At 40.3% G+C, this 16,828-nt stretch overlaps 1 protein-coding gene and 1 long non-coding RNA gene across 6 annotated transcripts in view; one reads left to right on the forward strand and one right to left on the reverse strand.

Moving 5' to 3' along the window:
• The window catches only part of LOC135174703 (uncharacterized), a 63,714-nt gene extending 59,121 nt beyond the window's left edge, over positions 1 to 4,593 (forward strand). For both annotated transcript variants that reach the window (XR_010302060.1, XR_010302058.1), the window contains 3 exons: positions 2,471 to 2,671; positions 2,777 to 3,099; positions 4,419 to 4,593. This is a non-coding gene — a long non-coding RNA (uncharacterized LOC135174703). The remainder of the gene's footprint in view (positions 1 to 2,470; positions 2,672 to 2,776; positions 3,100 to 4,418) is intronic.
• Positions 307 to 16,828, reverse strand: part of C1H14orf132 (chromosome 1 C14orf132 homolog) — a 39,954-nt gene continuing 23,432 nt past the window's right edge. For 3 of the 4 annotated variants that reach the window (XM_064142146.1, XM_064142135.1, XM_064142168.1), the window contains one exon: positions 307 to 7,712. In XM_064142146.1, the coding sequence (XP_063998216.1) occupies positions 7,488 to 7,712 (225 nt within the window). In that variant the 3' untranslated portion in view covers positions 307 to 7,487. Of the gene's footprint in view, positions 7,713 to 16,598; positions 16,664 to 16,828 lie in introns of those variants that run through there. The other variant, XM_064142157.1, reaches the window with a different exon arrangement.

The raw sequence follows: 16,828 nt of genomic DNA on the forward strand, positions 1-16,828 counted from the left end.
CTAGGCCTATGTTTTAAGAAGCTGGGACATCTTTTCTCTCAGCTCTGAGATGTGTGGAGGCACTTCTTGGACTGTGAAAGCAGGTTAATCCCTTTCTATAGCAGGAGACACTGTGAGATGTTTGTGTCATATAGGCAACAGAGGTGATTTTCTAAGGCTACTATCAAGTCAATCTGTAAACTGCAACAAACTATTAGCATTGGTATATCACTGGAGGTAAGAAATAAATAACTGAAACTATAGATTTTTAAATACTCTCAAGCAATCTGAGAATAAAATTAAAAAAAAAAACCATACACACTCCCGTCAGTTTGAAGAACTTTATCCAAACCCACAACTTCCATATTAACAAAACTTGTCATTTTCACCATAGCAAGAGAATCAGCACTAAGTACACACATAGTGAAAGCAGTCAATAAGTGGAAAACAATGTAATAGGAGCTTAAAAGAATACATTTCTGGTAACCAGGCTTGCCAATTACAGTAAAGTTAGAGAAAAGAGAGGGCATTTTTAAAGTCCTTTTTGTCTTTACAGACACAGACCCACATTTCAAGAACAACGACTACAAGAGTACAGGTTTTTCTTTAAACTAACCCATACATTACAAAACCAACATAGAGAAGCTTTGCCAACCTGCTAGTGCACACAACAGGGTAGCAGACAGAAAGTACCAGAGAATTAAATTGTCAAGAACTAGTAGGAAAAGTCATGACAGATACTAAAGGGCTCCTGTAAAGCTGTTTTACATGAGTTGAAGGATGTCATTTCCATATGACAGTAATTTTGTATGAAGTACAGATGCTTTCAGAAGTGTCACTATTTAGCTTATTTTGGAGAAGAAAAAAATGAAACCAAATGAGCCAATATTTGAGATAACCAAAACCTAAAGGTTATAAGCTACCTCACAAAGCTAGCTACTGGATTTATTTACATTAGTTTAAAATGTCATTGAAGCTTTGCAGTCCACTCCTTTCAAACTCTGAAACTTCAGAATTGAAAGAGATCTTTGTTAAAGAAAGAAAAAGTATTTCTCAGGCGAGGTGCTCAGGTAATAGAAAAAATTGTGCAACTGTTCAACACATTATATGCCCTTCCAGCATGTCTATCAAAATATTCTGACTTGTTTCTTATTATCTTCTCATTTACAAAAATACAGCATCCTGCTTGCTTGCTTTCTTCTGATTATGAAATTACAGATATCTTTAGATTACATATAAAATAAAACAAAACCCCAGCAACCCAGAGCTGGTCCTGCAAGTTGATCCATTGATGCATACATCAGAACTATGAAGTGTTATTAATGCAGCTGACTCCAGGTGGAAGCAAAGGTCCCTCAGCTTGCAGCATCAGGAATTTCAATCATCATAAAGGCAGTAACTGAGAAGTTTTAGGACTAGATCTGTGAGCAGTTCAGTTGCATTTACTCCTCAGTGGGACTGAACTCCACAGGAAATGCAACCAGCTCCCAAAACAATACCAGAAAAAGCAGGGACCTGTGAGGGAGGCAGTTCAGCTCTTGGTCCTTGACAAGGAATACACTTGCTTTTGGAAGGATTACACTAAGACTTAGAAATGCTTCATCTGGCTGTAGCAGCCTGGCTGGGCATCTGAGAACTACAGGTGTTACTAAATTTGAAATGGCTTTAGCATATTTGGGTTCTTTTTCTTTACTGAATAGGCTAGGGTTTAGTGGCCAAGGCCCTACAATAAACGACACAGAGCTCTTCTGTTCTTCCCCTTGCCTTACCCTAAGTGCACTACCACTCATCCTGAGTTTCTAAAAGTAACAAAGTACTTTGGGCTGTGAAAAGCTCAGTAAATGCTGACTGCGGAAGAGGGAAGTTTAGTTATAAAATCTGAATATCTAAAAGGAGCTTTGGGTTGTATAGATATTGACAAAGCAGTTACCAGGATTCATGGCACATCTTACTCTTCTGCTTGGGGAAAATTCTTTGCAGTTTGCTAAGGCAGTCAGTGATTAAGGTCTTCCTACAGGAAGAGAGCTTATATGCACTTAGTGTAATGAATCTTTACTTGTACTAGCCTTATTATCAGTCAAGGAGGTTAAAAAGGGCTGAAGAACATTATGGCTTCCAAATGCTTGCATGTTCTGATATCAGGGAATGAAAAGAACGTAGAGAAAACAAAGGAAGAAATAAAATGAAGGCATAGAGATGTGTGATGGTGACAATGGGTTTAAAGGGATGGATGCTAAGAGAGGACTGATGCAGCCTAAAGAACTGGCCAGTGAATTTTGAGACATTCTTGAGAAATTACTTGCCTCTGTTCTTAGCATTTTTAAAGTCTGGGTAACAGTGAGATCCTCTCCAAGATCTGCTGGCATAAGGCTTTAGACTAAAATGAGCTGATGCTACCATACAGATGCAACTAGACTCATTACCATTCAATGCTCAATGATTTTTGGTTGGGTTTTTCTTTTTGTTTGTTTGTTTTGTTTTGTTTTTCAAGGGAGACTGAGAAGAGCTTTAGAAGGTAAATATTATATGTATTCTATCAGTATGTGAAGCTTTTTTACTATATTCTACAATTGAAAAATACCTTCACTAGCAGCCTGCACAGGCAAAGAGAGAATGGGTCTCAAATTTTTTCAACAAGATGGAGAGATAATTTGTGCTCATATGGAATGGTATTTGCCTTGGTACCAACAGAGTAAGTCTGCCTATGTCATTCAGGCAAATCTGCCTTCAGAGGGATGCCACTGAGCTGACTAGGTATGTGTCACGTTTGTGTTACCAGAGGTGTTTTCTTTTCCAGTTCCTGGCTGTGTTGCTGTAATTACCAAAAGGAGTTGCTGCAAAAGAAGTTCTGGCCATGTTGTCAGTGTAAACACTCTGGTACAGGCCAAGATGAGATAAAAATGCCATCCATTTTGTTCTACCAAGGCATATATTCCCCCAGACTCTCCTGGGTAGACAGCTGGAGACTTTTCTCCTCCTTTGTGCCTGCAAGGCCAAAAACTAAAACAAGACGTGGTTGTTCTTTCGCTATTAGGAATTCCTTATGCATCCAGAGAACAGCACAGTGCTGACTTTATTTTCACTGCTTCAAGCTGGAAAGACAAGTTAAATGGCAGAGAGGTTTGTATGAGAAAACACAAAGCATTGGTGTCAGATCAAGATCAGTAGGAGACTTTAAGGCCTTGGGATGCTCTGAGTTCTTCAGGATGTTTCCAGACCACGGGCAAAGAGCTAACCACATGTTAAACTATTCCTGTCTTTAGTTTATAGGTGGCATTCCAAAGTATTAATAATAATGTACCTAACAGAATATTGATCTCTGGCTTATATAATAAATATGGAATAATTGCACTTGTTTCCCCATCGATTAACAAGATGTAGAATGAGGAAGCACATGCTGTACTCAGCTCAGGACATGTCCAGGAAGCCAGTGCAGCTCAGAGAGGCAGAGCAGGAGTTAATGAAGCACTTAGCTCTGCCTGTCCAAACCCTGATGTCTGACATTATCACCAGGGACCTGCCTGCCCTTTACCTTTCTGTGAGTTATCCAGATGAAACCCAGATCTCCAGAGCTCCGAATGCTCTGAAAGTGCAGAAACATTTTGGTCTGGGATTTTGATTTTTGGCATATTTTGCTCAATAATGGAAATATCCTTAGAAAAAGCCTAGTTTGCCAAATTCTACTCTGATAGTACTCACGTGAAATACAGTAAAATTAGATGGGATAACTGGACAAAGCTATGTGAAATTAGGAACTTTCAGCAGCCTGCAGAGACATTTGAAGAGAATATTAAAAATTTGAGTTGTTAAAAAATACCAAAAGCTTCTAATAATAGACAAAATATGTAACAATTTACAAATTAAAGATGCCTGGTTTTTTTTGCCCCCAAACAAAAAGAGTTATTTTCCCTTTATCTTCACATGGACACACTGTTTAAAATTGTGATTAACAGCTGCTTCAGCCTGCAATAACAAGATAGCTCAGCAGTTTGGTGGGATGCTGACTGCCCTCAAGCCTTATTGCAAACAATGATTTTAGAGCGAAGATTTTATTACTTCTGAGGTATCTATCACCCAACTTGCCCACTCAGAGGCTAAATACATTATTCGTAGCAGATGAGTCTCTCATAGTGGTACATATGGTACTCAGCAAAGCATTTACTTCTGCATTTACAAAAGAGCCTCAGAAAACAGCTCTGAGGAACGTTTTGGCTTCCTTGTCACACTTTTCAGTGAGCAACAGCAGTTACTCAACTACCTGGCTCCAACGAAAGAAGCTACAATGCTCCAAGTCAAGCTGCACTGACAGTCCAGGGAATAGCATCCGCATAAAGATGAGGCAACACCTTCCATAGTACCATACCTGAGACATCTGCCATCCATCCACTTCTCTACTCTCCTCTATGGCTTGTCTGGACTTAATGATTCTTCTTTTTCAGTGGTTGAATTTAAACCTTCCAGAAGACAGAAGCAGTTGTAGTGGATGAAGCCAGAACACAGCATTCAGAAACATACTGTGCATGTTATTACTACCAAAGTAATTAGTTTGAACCAGCTCTGCCCAGTGTTTTAAGGATCTTTAATGTATCTGGCAATATACTGTAAAGACTCTCACTTGTGATATCCTCGCACCTCTATCCTGAAACTATTTTTTTCTCAACAGAAAAGCTGTGCAATTAGTGTGCAGTTTAATGATGAGACAGGAAATGTATGTACTTGCTTGTCTGCACCCAGTTTGCCTATGTCACCCTGTCACACCAATTACTTTAAGTTCTATCTGGTACTTCTTGACAACTCAACCTCTAATGATGAAAATCTGTATGATGATGATCTGGATGAGGGAGAGACAGAACTGTTTTCCAACACTCCTGCTATTGCTATCAATTTCACACGAAAGCAGGGCACTTTCTTCAGGAAAAACAACACAAAAATGTCACTTGGTTTCATTAGCAGAGTGGCAGTTCTTTGCTGTTCCCACTCTAATGCACTTCTTCATGGGTGAAGAATTCAGTGCTTTAGGAGAGAGATGTAAACATTGCTAATTGCAGTGAGATGAATAGTCTAGGAAATTTAAACAGTCTATTTGCAAATTCATTAAGCAGTAGAATAATCCCATCGGGCAAGTACCACAGTGTGAAACTGGTTTTAATCATGGTGGAAATGTTTTGCTCTTCATGCGAAAACAGTGCTTATAAGATGTGGCTTCACTGCAGAGCCTTGAGGAACAATGCAGAAAAATCTATCAGCAATTGATACAATTACAACATTTTTTTAAAAGGGTTGTAGATAGTACATTGCACTATGCACTATTTACAGCTTCAATACACCAGACCTTGTCCTGTGCAGTTCTGCTGCATTGGAAACTGCCTTGCAACCTTCAGCCTCACTTAATAGCTTCCCCTCTGCTCAGTAAGAGTGAGGAGCGTAAGAATAAGAAAGATACACAATTTATGCAGCTCCCCTGTTATGTATTTTCCTCTGCCTATGAAGGAAAGAATGGTAATTTTAGGACAGTGAAAATCATCATTTTTGTATCATTATTGAGACTGTATCTATGTTATTAGACAGAATTTGGTTTCTGCCCAGTTTATCTTCCAGAATTGGACTTTCTTGTGGCATAGATATCATCTAACCTCAACTATTTTAACAAAATCCTGTCTCCAAACTGGAAAATAAATATACATATAGAAGATCAGGTCCTCAAGTGCGTTGATGTTGTGTTCTAATTCTCAAAATAATTTAGCTTCTTTTCTCCTCCCCACTAGCTCTGTTTGCATCTTTCCCTCCTTTAAAAGTCTGTTCCTAGAGAGAGGAAAAAAAATACATACACAGTGATTACTGAGTGATTATAAATAACAATTGTGGGTATGCTGTTTTGACTAACAACTGTCCACCAGGCCTACAGAAAAATGGGTTCCAAGAGTAAGGAAGAAAATCCAAACCTCTGTATACATTCAGCAGCTTTAGTCCAGCCTCAAGCTCAGTGGCAGGCAAGTGTCAAAAACAGTCTCTGTGCCTTCAGACAAGGCTTTCTGGAATGAGGGTAGTAGCTGTATGAGACAGAAAATTTATACATGTACACGAAGACATAGAGGAAGAATTTGCTGCTCTCAAAGTGAAGACATTTCATATATGTGTGTTCATTTTTAAGGGGGATAGGGGAGGTTTCCAACAGAAGTCATTTTGTTTTCTTCCCTCAAGGTTTTAGAATCTCTGCACCAAGGAAAGCTACACCTTGTTTTGAAAAGATACAGCCCTTGAACTGCTCATGGGAACAATGCAGTGAAAATATTACCTTTCAACAGAACAAATCCAAATGAGCATCAGTGTTGCTACCTTAACCAGGCTATCTAAAATCCACTTCACCAGAACTCAGAGACATATTAATACTGAAATGCAAGCACTTGCATATCTGTCATTTGCTGCCTTTTTTTCTGCTGTTTCTACCCTATGCCATACCTGACTTTTGCACTCACTCCCAAGTGAGCACAGGAAGCATCGAATCTTTCTTTGGAGTCCAGTTTTCTCGTAAACACAATTCACTGTTAATGAGCCTTCACAATTTCCCCATATTCTTTTGATACATCAATAAGCTTATGAAAGTATACGACTGCTGTGGGAAACCTTGATTACAGTGAAATGAGCTGAAAAGCATGGTATTTGGCTTTTGCTTCTTGGAAGGGACACAGTTACAAACTACTGCAACTGAGTATCTCTAGACAGAAATGAGAGATTGTGCAGTTGCTTTGTTTAATACCTCCTCCCCTGGAGAGCAGAGTCTGCAGACCAGGCACATCTTGGAATAGATGTGCCTCCTCCTGCAAACAGCAGACAAATTTAGCATCAAATCATTGATTATCAGATCCAGAGAAAGAGATCAGAAGACAAGTATCAGATAGCATGCACCTGCCTTTCACAGCTTTAAGACTTATGATGCTGAGCACAGCCTCGCAGTGTACGCATGTCCTGAAGAGTCACACACAATGATCTTGTACTTCGTTGGAACTGAGCCAATGCCAATCAGTTAGTCCATCTGGAAAACTAAGATATCCAGCAAACATGACATAGCACAATTTCATACAACGTTATACCACAGTAAAAAGTGCACACAAAAGCTGACAAAATGCAGAAGAGCTGCTAGAAAAATCTAACCAGTAGAAAATAAACGCTTTCTGTGTAAATCTCACTTTCTCTTTGTATTTACCTTACCCACATTGGTCTCTATTATATTTCTATACAAAACTGGTATTGATTGTGTTCTCAATTAAAGCTCTCATCTCCATACAGTTTGCAACTGCATGCAAATTTTCTGCCATCAGGATTCAAGATGACAAACTGGTATTTCATTTCCATGATTGTGCTAGCACTTAATAAAGTCCCTATCAATATGTATTTATATAGATATACATATACATATATATATATATATATATATACACACACGTACATACACAGGACAAATACTGTTGCAGTTATCCTCTCTTCCAGCATTAGGAGTGACAGTCATGCTAGAAGGTGAAGGCATACACCACTCCCACAACCACAATATTTCCAATTGTTGCTATTATTGCAATCCATAACAATATGGCATCATTTGAGGAACGGGATGTCTCTTCTGGTGGATTCTGCATGGAAGAAGCTGCATGGACGTTGGCTGATGAGTTAAACAAGGAGTAATCTGTACTAAAGTCCTCGTTGGGTGAGTCCATAAAGGCTCCTCCCATAACAGGAAGCTGTGAAGAGAGGTATGGCAAAATTAGATCGAAGGCCAGTATCTAATTGCTCTGTCTAAAAGTCATTGCAAAAGACAAACCGCTAGCGAACCTGCATAATTTCATGTACATGGTGCTAAACTGTCAGGAATATCACAGACACAGGAATATTTTGGAATATTTCTTCTATTTCTCTTGGTATCATTGCAGAAAATCTGTAATTATATGCATTTAGAAAGAGAAGATGTAGCTGTCCACTAAGCGCTCATATCGCAATGTGAGTTTACAGCAACACAGTTATCAGTAATGGTATCATACTGGCATAAACTATCAAGCAAGCACAGAAAAGATGTGATGCAGGGAATCTGTTCTCCTTTTATGTGTTACTTCAAAGTGAACCCTTGCTCCACATAGAGATCATGCAAAACAACACATATATTGAAGAAGTTGTTACTGTGAAACAGGTGTAGTGTACTAAGGGTACTAACATCACTCGCAAAATACACCATCACAACAATTCAGGGTTTATAAAGCCATGCAATGGGAAGCATCAAATTTGATTCTGAAAGGCTCCAGAGCAACAAATTAAGAGGCAGATTTCCAATACTTCTTTCACCACAGAGTTCTACTGGAAAGGACAAAGCTTTTTTGGTGGTCTTAGTGAATTTCTCAGTGGTACCAGGCAAAGTTCTCAGTAAGATACCAGACTATAGAAAAGTTAAAGAAAACCAGAATTATTTAACCTTGTCCTTCTAGTGGTTCCAGTTGTCTCCCCAACATCATCCTAGATCACAACACATGCTTTTAATGATTCAACAAATACTTTTCCCTCTACATGTAGGTGTAAAGTGACATCCTTCTGCAAATGTATGGATTCCTCATTCAGGCAAAAGACAGATGCCTATTGCAGCACTAAGACCATCTTCTACCCCCCAAAAAAATTCATACAGAAGCTTTTTAGCTTTCATCCTTGTCTCTTGCATGTTTGGGAACACAGATCTGGAAGAGTCCAGGCTCCATACTGTCATGTAAGTAAATGACATTGTTTCAGAGAAACAGCAGAACATCTGCTTCACATATTTATAAATGCCCAAGGGACACCTTTCTAAATATCCTATAAAAAGCCAAAGATGTGCTCTGTAACTTCAACTGTTGCATACTGCAGGAATAGCACAGGCAGTGTGGGTATTCTAAATCCCTCAATCTCTGCAGTATTCACTAACTCATATCTTTACTAGAAAAAAAACCCACCCTAGAACCCCATGTCCCACGCTATGTGCCAGCCTGACCAGAAGGAAAAAAAATTCCATCATGACACTTATAACAACATTGATCTTGAGCAATGAGTAAAACTTCAGTATCCGTGCATCCTACCTACACTTTGCTTTCAGATCTGGTAGAACTCCAGTGCTCCAAGGAAAGTAGGAAAAAAAAAGTCTGTGAATGTTCTCCTTAAGATACATCCTTGCTGCAACACCAACCAAGCTTTCCTTTCCTACAGTGGCTTCCACGTGCTGCTGTCACCATCCAGCCTCTAGAAGTAATTACTGCCTCCTGCTATACACCCTACTTCTAAGTACTTCTGGGGTTTTGGCATTATTATTCTCTGCCTTTGTGACTATGGCTTTCTTCTACAGATGAAACCCTCTGGCCCTGTCACAATAAAATACATTTTTTCCTGCTGCTACACTGCTGGCAGTCCCACCGTACTTCAACAGTACTGCTGAAGCCTTGTCTCCATTCAGCCACAACACAGAAGGCTGATATACCATCAGCACTGAAGTACTGTGTCCAGCACTCTCTGGGATGAAAACTCACTCTTTTAACACCCTGTCCTTCAACTTCTGCATCACATTTTGACACTCCCTGTAACCTCTCCCGTTGGTACCAAAATACACCTCTCCCAGTTGTTCTCAGCTGTGCTATGAAGGCTGCTAAACAGGACAGGATTTGAGGACAAACCACTTCTCTCCACAATGTTGTCTGTAATCTGCAAGTTAAAGCAAAGAATTTAAGAAGCTTGATAATAAAGTAACAAATTTTTTTGCTTGCTACTCATAGCATTTTATAGAGCTATAAAAGACATACTCCCTTTGAAAGCTGACCCTTGAACAAATGTAGTCTGTACTAGAAAATAGCATGTCACATAAAAAAATGAATCAAAGAATGATGAAAGACAGCTATGGCTGTCATACTACCTAATCCACATTGGATAAAATTATCTTTGAGATCAAATATGATTACACAAAAGCAGTTTGCAAGAAACCAAACAGGAAATTGCAAAAGTCAAGTCTGATACATTCTCCCTGCATCAAAGATTTCTTCTTCCAGTCTCCACACAGCGTGCTTCAAAGAGAGCAAAAGCTTCCATTTCACAAGCCTAGCTTGATGTTTTGAATCCAATTGCATCAGCTTTTTAAATGTCTTGGGATTTGATAACGAAAACATTGCTCAGTTTAACCAGGATTTTTTTTTATGCAGAGATTCCATAAAAGCCAATTCTGACTTCAAACATAAGCATATTTATGCAGTGATGCTGACATTTAACAGCCACAGAGATACTAGTTAAAGATCTTCACAGCAAATGATGGATGTACATCTACCATATGGGCAGCAAACTGCTCAATCTGAGATGTTTGCCTCCTTAGCAAACTGTGTTAAGGGAATCAGCATTTAGGATGGCCAACTCTGCAAGATCTTTCAACTAGAATGCTCATCCAAAATACAGAGGCATACATGTGCCCAAGACCTATGGGAGGTCATACCTGGGTTTTGGACCACACATTTCATGCTTTCAAAGAGTTATTTGAAGCGATAGGCTTCCACCTTGTTAGCCCACCTGGTGCTGTCACAGGGTCAGGGAGCATTCATGTAGCAGCTCAGCTACACACCACACTGTGAATGATGTCATATCTGAACCTCCTCATACGGGCTAAAGCTCAAACAAGGTTTTGCACCATCTGAGGGGAACACATGGTGAAAGAGCTCAGCTGAATCTCTGAAAGGCTTGTGATGACCTGATACAAAGCACTGACATCCAGCACCTGGCACAGGCTTTTTTCTGTAAAACTGACTTCCAGTTCTTCTGTTTATAGGTCAGTAGCACTTCACTGCAGATTTGGAAATAAACCTCACTGCCAGTTTCCCGTTTGCAGAAATCGTCTCTTACTAAATGTGTGCTCTGCTTTTCTCCCTGCTAAAATGGCCACACATAAGAGCAGGGGAGTGGCTGCATGGTGTCAGAGAGAAGGTCCCTCTGCCTTTTGTGTTAGCCACACAGTGGCCAAAATAAGTGATCAGGAAAGATTAAGAGTACAAGACAAGCATGTCTTGTACTGTGAGTTAACAACACACAACTGCATTCAGCTGAGAAAGTTCACGTCAGATGCCATTGCTATGGATTTAATAACTCAATTTTGCTGCCATGAACGACTGTCCAGCCATCACCTGAGTTCATCTAAAGCTGGGAATCCTTCTCAACCTAGCCTCTTAGCACCACTTAACAGTCAGAGCTACCCAGTAATTAATCATGTCAACTGTCCCTGGGAGAAATGCCCATCTCCACTGGAGAGTGGGAAGCACAGATGAGTAGTATCAACCAGCAGTCTACCTTCTTGGTAGACTAAATTCAGCAGGATGAATCTCATCCTCAGTCTTGATGTCTCTGATCTCCCAAAAGATACAGTATCTTTCCTATGCAGTCATATTTGAGATATCATATTAATGACTGCAAGACATCTAGAACTGACAGTAATGGGAGTCGCATAGGCTAAGGACAGAAGGCCTGCAATGCTTTCTGTGCATCCTCTATTTGTCTGTCTGTGCCTCTACAAAGCAAATACATGTCAGTTCACATCAGTCAAAAACTTCACCCATCACTGCTATTACAGTGACCTGCAGTCTGCTTTAGCTCTCAGCGTTTTTATGGCTGAGGCAAAGCTATGTAGTGCACGTGCCACAATCTCAAGAGCGCTGAATGAGGAGGCCAGAGCAAAGGGTTAACTGGAAAAATGTGGCAGTGAGGGACATGGCAAGAGTGGGTGGTGGGGTGGGATGGTCTAGCACTGTTTGGACTATGTGACTATGTTGATATTATGAAGTAGAGCTAATGGTACATCACTTGCTAAATATGGCTTCTGGGACTGGCAAAGGAAAAAAATCATTTTTAAATAGCAATAGGCAGAAAAACAAACAGCAAAATATCAAGTGGTAATGAGAACACCCACGGAGCTGAATACCTCCTATCGACATCGAAGGGCTTTAGTGGTTTAGGGTCATGAGGAGGAGAACAAGGCTCTTGAACAACTGAAAGTGCTACACTTTTCAATTAGCAGAAAAATCCTATTTTATAACCTGAACGATTCACATGAGTGACGTGTCAGGTACCAGTCACTGATACTGAACAACAGCTTTCTTAAGCAGCGTGACATAAAATCCAATCACTTGGCAAGAACATTGTTCCATTTCTCTGAGAAATATCTGATAATCAAGTGTCCATCATTTCTTCATAGTCATCTAGAGAAGTGTAACTCCTGCTTTATTAGGAACCCAAGCTGGGAGCAGAGATTTGAAAGTAAAGCTGAATCTTCTAGCACTCATTCTTTAGTAATGAGGAAACTCCAGCAGTGGCTTTAACAGCTGCACTGTGTCTTGACCCTGGTCTTACCATACACCTCTCTGCTTCAGGGATGGTGAAAGATGAAGCATCACCCACCTCAGATGTTGCTTTATAAAATCCTTCTCATTACTTCAGAAGATAGAATTTTCAAGTGCTTTATTCTGGTTAGTTTTTAGATAGCATATTTTCATATGAAGGCATATTCTGAACACATCAAGTGACATTGTTATTTCCTTCTGTCACAGCGGCATGTGATCACTGCAGTGTCTGAAAACCTTCTAGCTGTAATCACAAATCAGTCTAATGCAGTGCCAAAGATGGAATCAAGAAGCAGGTTCACAAAAGCATCATAACCACATTTTAAGTTTTAAGCTCTTCTTACATTTTGCACTACAGAGATAGCACACATGACCAATATTCTCACTACACTCATTCTCTATCACAGAGTCATGAATATATACACACACATATATTCTCCTCATCTAAGGCATGGGCTGTTAGGCAAATGAACTAGTTATTTGCTGGTAATATGCAAAGAACCAAGTTCTTCTATTCACCATTTGCCAGAATACCACTCTACTACTTACAAAGTGAAGACTGGGTACACAGTGACAATCAGGACAGCAATTCCATGTTCACTCTGAGTGGATTAGTTTAAATGCATTAACATCCCCCACAACCAAAATTAAAGGGCACCTAAGGCAATTCTCTTTAAATAAATTAACCAGGTCTAATTCTGAAGAGGGAGAATCCATGCAAATGCTTTAAGCAGTCAAATTCAAATTCTCATTTTAATTAATTCGGATCAGTGTTCCACCCTGAAATCACAGTCTCAGGCTGACAAGTTTAGGAAAAAACAGCTGTTTGTTTTCAAAATAGAGCTGTCAAAATGCTCACTCTACCAGTGACAACAGAAAAATTTGACTCAGACTTGGAGGCACCAGGATTTAACCTGTTATCTTTAATCTTGTTAAAAGCTCTCTATCAATTCTGACAAACTGCTTTTCTTCCAATTCATTAGTGCCTGTTGAACAGAAGCACGAACAATATGCAGAAGTCATACAGCTCCAAGTCACATATAACTTAAATTGTGAATCTGTATACTGTAGATTGGAGAAGATGGTGAGCATTGCAAAAGCGTACAGGGCAATCAAACAGACATGCTTTAAACTACCTGGATGTGCCAGCAACCACTATTCAAGCAGCAGCAGCAGGCCTTTCACATAACTAATACAACTGAAACTAGCAGCCTGTTGTGGACATCATGCTGGGGAACTAAAAGCCAGGGTCTCATTTACACACAGTTATAACTTCTTGCCTCCAGAAGCACAAGCACATAGAAGAAATAGTACCAACAGAGGGAACCAGAAAGGCAAGTATTTATCAATATGGAAGAACTCAGCAGGGAACTATAAAACTATCCATCAGTGTTATAACAAGTAAGAGCTATTCAAATTTGTTCCAAAATTTAGAGACTGGCAAAACACTGAACTCTTTCACACCATACTGGGAAACTCAAGAGAGGACAGGAATTCCTCTGGACATGAAAACAACCTGCAGAACAGTATCAGTTTAACATGGAACATGATTCTGGAAGAGCTTCAAACACCAAGCTTCTGAGTTTAAACTCCTTAATCATATGTGAGAAGAAAGAGGTGCTGATTATCCCCCCTAATTACAGAGTTTCTTGAACAACCTTCTAATATTTTTAGCATTGGTAACTTCAAAGCCTAAATCCTAGATTTAACTGATTTAACTGGATTTATGCATTCCCCTACTCTGTTCCAGATTGGCAACTCCCTTCTGTTGTCAAGTTACTCTGTCACAAAAAAAAACCAAACCAACCAAACACCAAAACCAAAAAACAAACAAACAAACAAAACAGGAGAGAAAGAAAACCAAAACCTGAAGAAAGTGAATGTTGCCTAGGGCATAATGTTTCAATGTCTCAAGAGGCAGCTTTGTTCTGAATATACAAGGCAATATTGCTAACTGGAAACTAGCAAATAGCTACATGGTATTAGTGAAAGTTCTGGTGGTTCTGCAGAGAGTAAGTGGCTCTCCATGTGCTGGAGGATACAAAGCAAGAGTAACTAAAGCTGGTCGTAAAGGCACTTCTTACCTGAAAGAGGAAAAGACATTCCCACTATGTATGGAAAAGTCAAATGATGAGGTGTAAAGAGAAGAAAAACAGAACAGATCTTAAGACCAGGCATTTAAAAAAAAAAAAAGCCTAATTCCAAGTGCAAAAAACCTGCACAATCTCTACTCCCTTCCTCCACCAAGATCTCTGCAGCCATGTTCAGCTCTGACTATACATCATGCCTTGTTATCACTTGTTATCAGCAGTTTACTGTTGTGGCCAAAGTATTTTTGCAGCAGAGAAAGAGGCTGATACTCAAATTCTTTTGGTTTTCCTTCTGCTCCCTCTCTCTTAGCTATTCTTAAGGTGGAAGGATGGCAATTGGCAGCCAGCAACAGTAATGAAAGCCACAACACAATTGCAAAACTAGAAGTAGTTGCAAATGAAGAACTGTGTAAATTACCAGACTGCAGGCATGGGCAAAAGCATTGCTTTTGTAAGCAACTGTGTCCTTCTGCATTCACTAATCAGGATGCTTCTCAGAAAGACTAGAAGAATTTCAAGGGGTAGGTGTTAGAGGACAGAACTAGAAGGATGTGGCATTTAGGACATTTTCTTACTCCTCTAGAGAAAAAGATGATGGGATGGCGTTCGGTAGCTTTAAGTGCCGGGTGCTGCACTTTGGCCACAACAACCCCATGCAGAGATACAGGCTGGGGTTGGAGTGGCTGGAGAGCAGCCAGACAGAGAGGGATCTGGGGGTGCTGACTGATACCCGCCTGAACAGGAGCCAGCAGTGTGCCCAGGTGGCCAAGAGAGCCAGTGGCATCCTGGCCTGCATCAGGAATGGTGTGGTCAGCAGAAGCAGGGAGGTCATTCTGCCCCTGTACTCTGCACTGGTTAGGCCACACCTTGAGTACTGTGTTCAGTTCTGGGCCCCCCCAGTTTAGGAGGGACATTGAGATGCTTGAGCATGTCCAGAGAAGGGCGATGAGGCTGGTGAGAGGCCTCGAGCACAGCCCTACGAGGAGAGGCTGAGGGAGCTGGGATTGTTTAGCCTGGAGAAGAGGAGGCTCAGGGGTGACCTTATTGCTGTCTACAACTACCTGAGGGGTGGTTGTGGCCAGGAGGAGGTTGCTCTCTTCTCTCAGGTGGCCAGCACCAGAACGAGAGGACACAGCCTCAGGCTGCGCCAGGGGAAATTTAGGCTTGAGGTGAGGAGAAAGTTCTTCACTGAGAGAGTCATTGGGCACTGGAATGGGCTGCCCGGGGAGGTGGTGGAGTCGCCGTCCCTGGAGCTGTTCAAGGCAGGATTGGACGTGGCACTTGGTGCCATGGTCTAGCCTTGAGCTCTGTGGTAAAGGGTTGGATTTGATGATCTATGACGTCTCTTCCAACCTTGGTGATACTATGATACTGTGATACTGTAATTAGATACAAATTCCTCAATGTTGCACATGGCACACACTGTTCAAAACCCAGTAGCACTAAAAGCATCTCACATGCTAGGTCAAATCCCTGCCACATGGCCCATTTAAAAATTAACTGTCTGAAGTTTAACTAAACCACACTACAAAGACAAGTTGTGATACATTTGCCTGCTCAGGGAAGTAATCACTACCACTGCAGCTCTGATGTACCTAATTATGGGATATAAATGTCTCATTTTCAGCACCTTTGAGATAGACACCCAGAATTTCTCTTCAAATACAGCAAAACAGAATTGAGGTCTATTATCCATTATTGTAATGCAAACTCACTGGGAAAGTTTATTTTATGGAGATTAATACTCCCATGAAAAACTGTGGTGGTTTTGCATGACATAGAATTTGGGATTTATCCCCCAAAAGTAAACTACCATACTTACTCACAATTTGGAAGGTAAATGACATTATTATTTACAAAAGCAAGCTAAATATAAAAGGTAATGAACATATATATCTATATGTGTATTTGTATAGCTAGGCAATAGCCCAGCTACTCCCCTGAATACCCCCTGGACAAAGCCCAGGGGCTGCTGACAGGTAGCACAATATTATCTTTCTCTGCTCTCCATCTCAATAACTCAAACAATGGCGAGGAGGGCAGTCAAGCAAGGCCAGAAGGAGAGAAAGGGGAAAAGGAAGCAAGAGAGAGAGAGCCCAGAAAAAAACTGTGCTTCAAACGGTATAGCATTTTTTAGACCAATGCAATGAGATAAACATACCTCTTCCATTTTGTTCAGCCCCTTTGCGAGTAGAGCCCATGCCTTTCGACTCTCTCAAACTCTCTGGAAAACCTTTATTTACAATTAAGACACTACAGTAAGTAGTAAGACACTAGAATAAGCAAGACACTAAGTTTTACAACTGTAACAAAAATACTTGTGGACATCCAACAGAAAGCCTCAGACCAGAAACCAAAACAATTTAATAGTCTCAAATTATTCCATAATGA

Source organism: Pogoniulus pusillus, chromosome 1 (genome assembly GCF_015220805.1).
Source record: "Pogoniulus pusillus isolate bPogPus1 chromosome 1, bPogPus1.pri, whole genome shotgun sequence".
NCBI lineage: Eukaryota > Metazoa > Chordata > Aves > Piciformes > Lybiidae > Pogoniulus > Pogoniulus pusillus.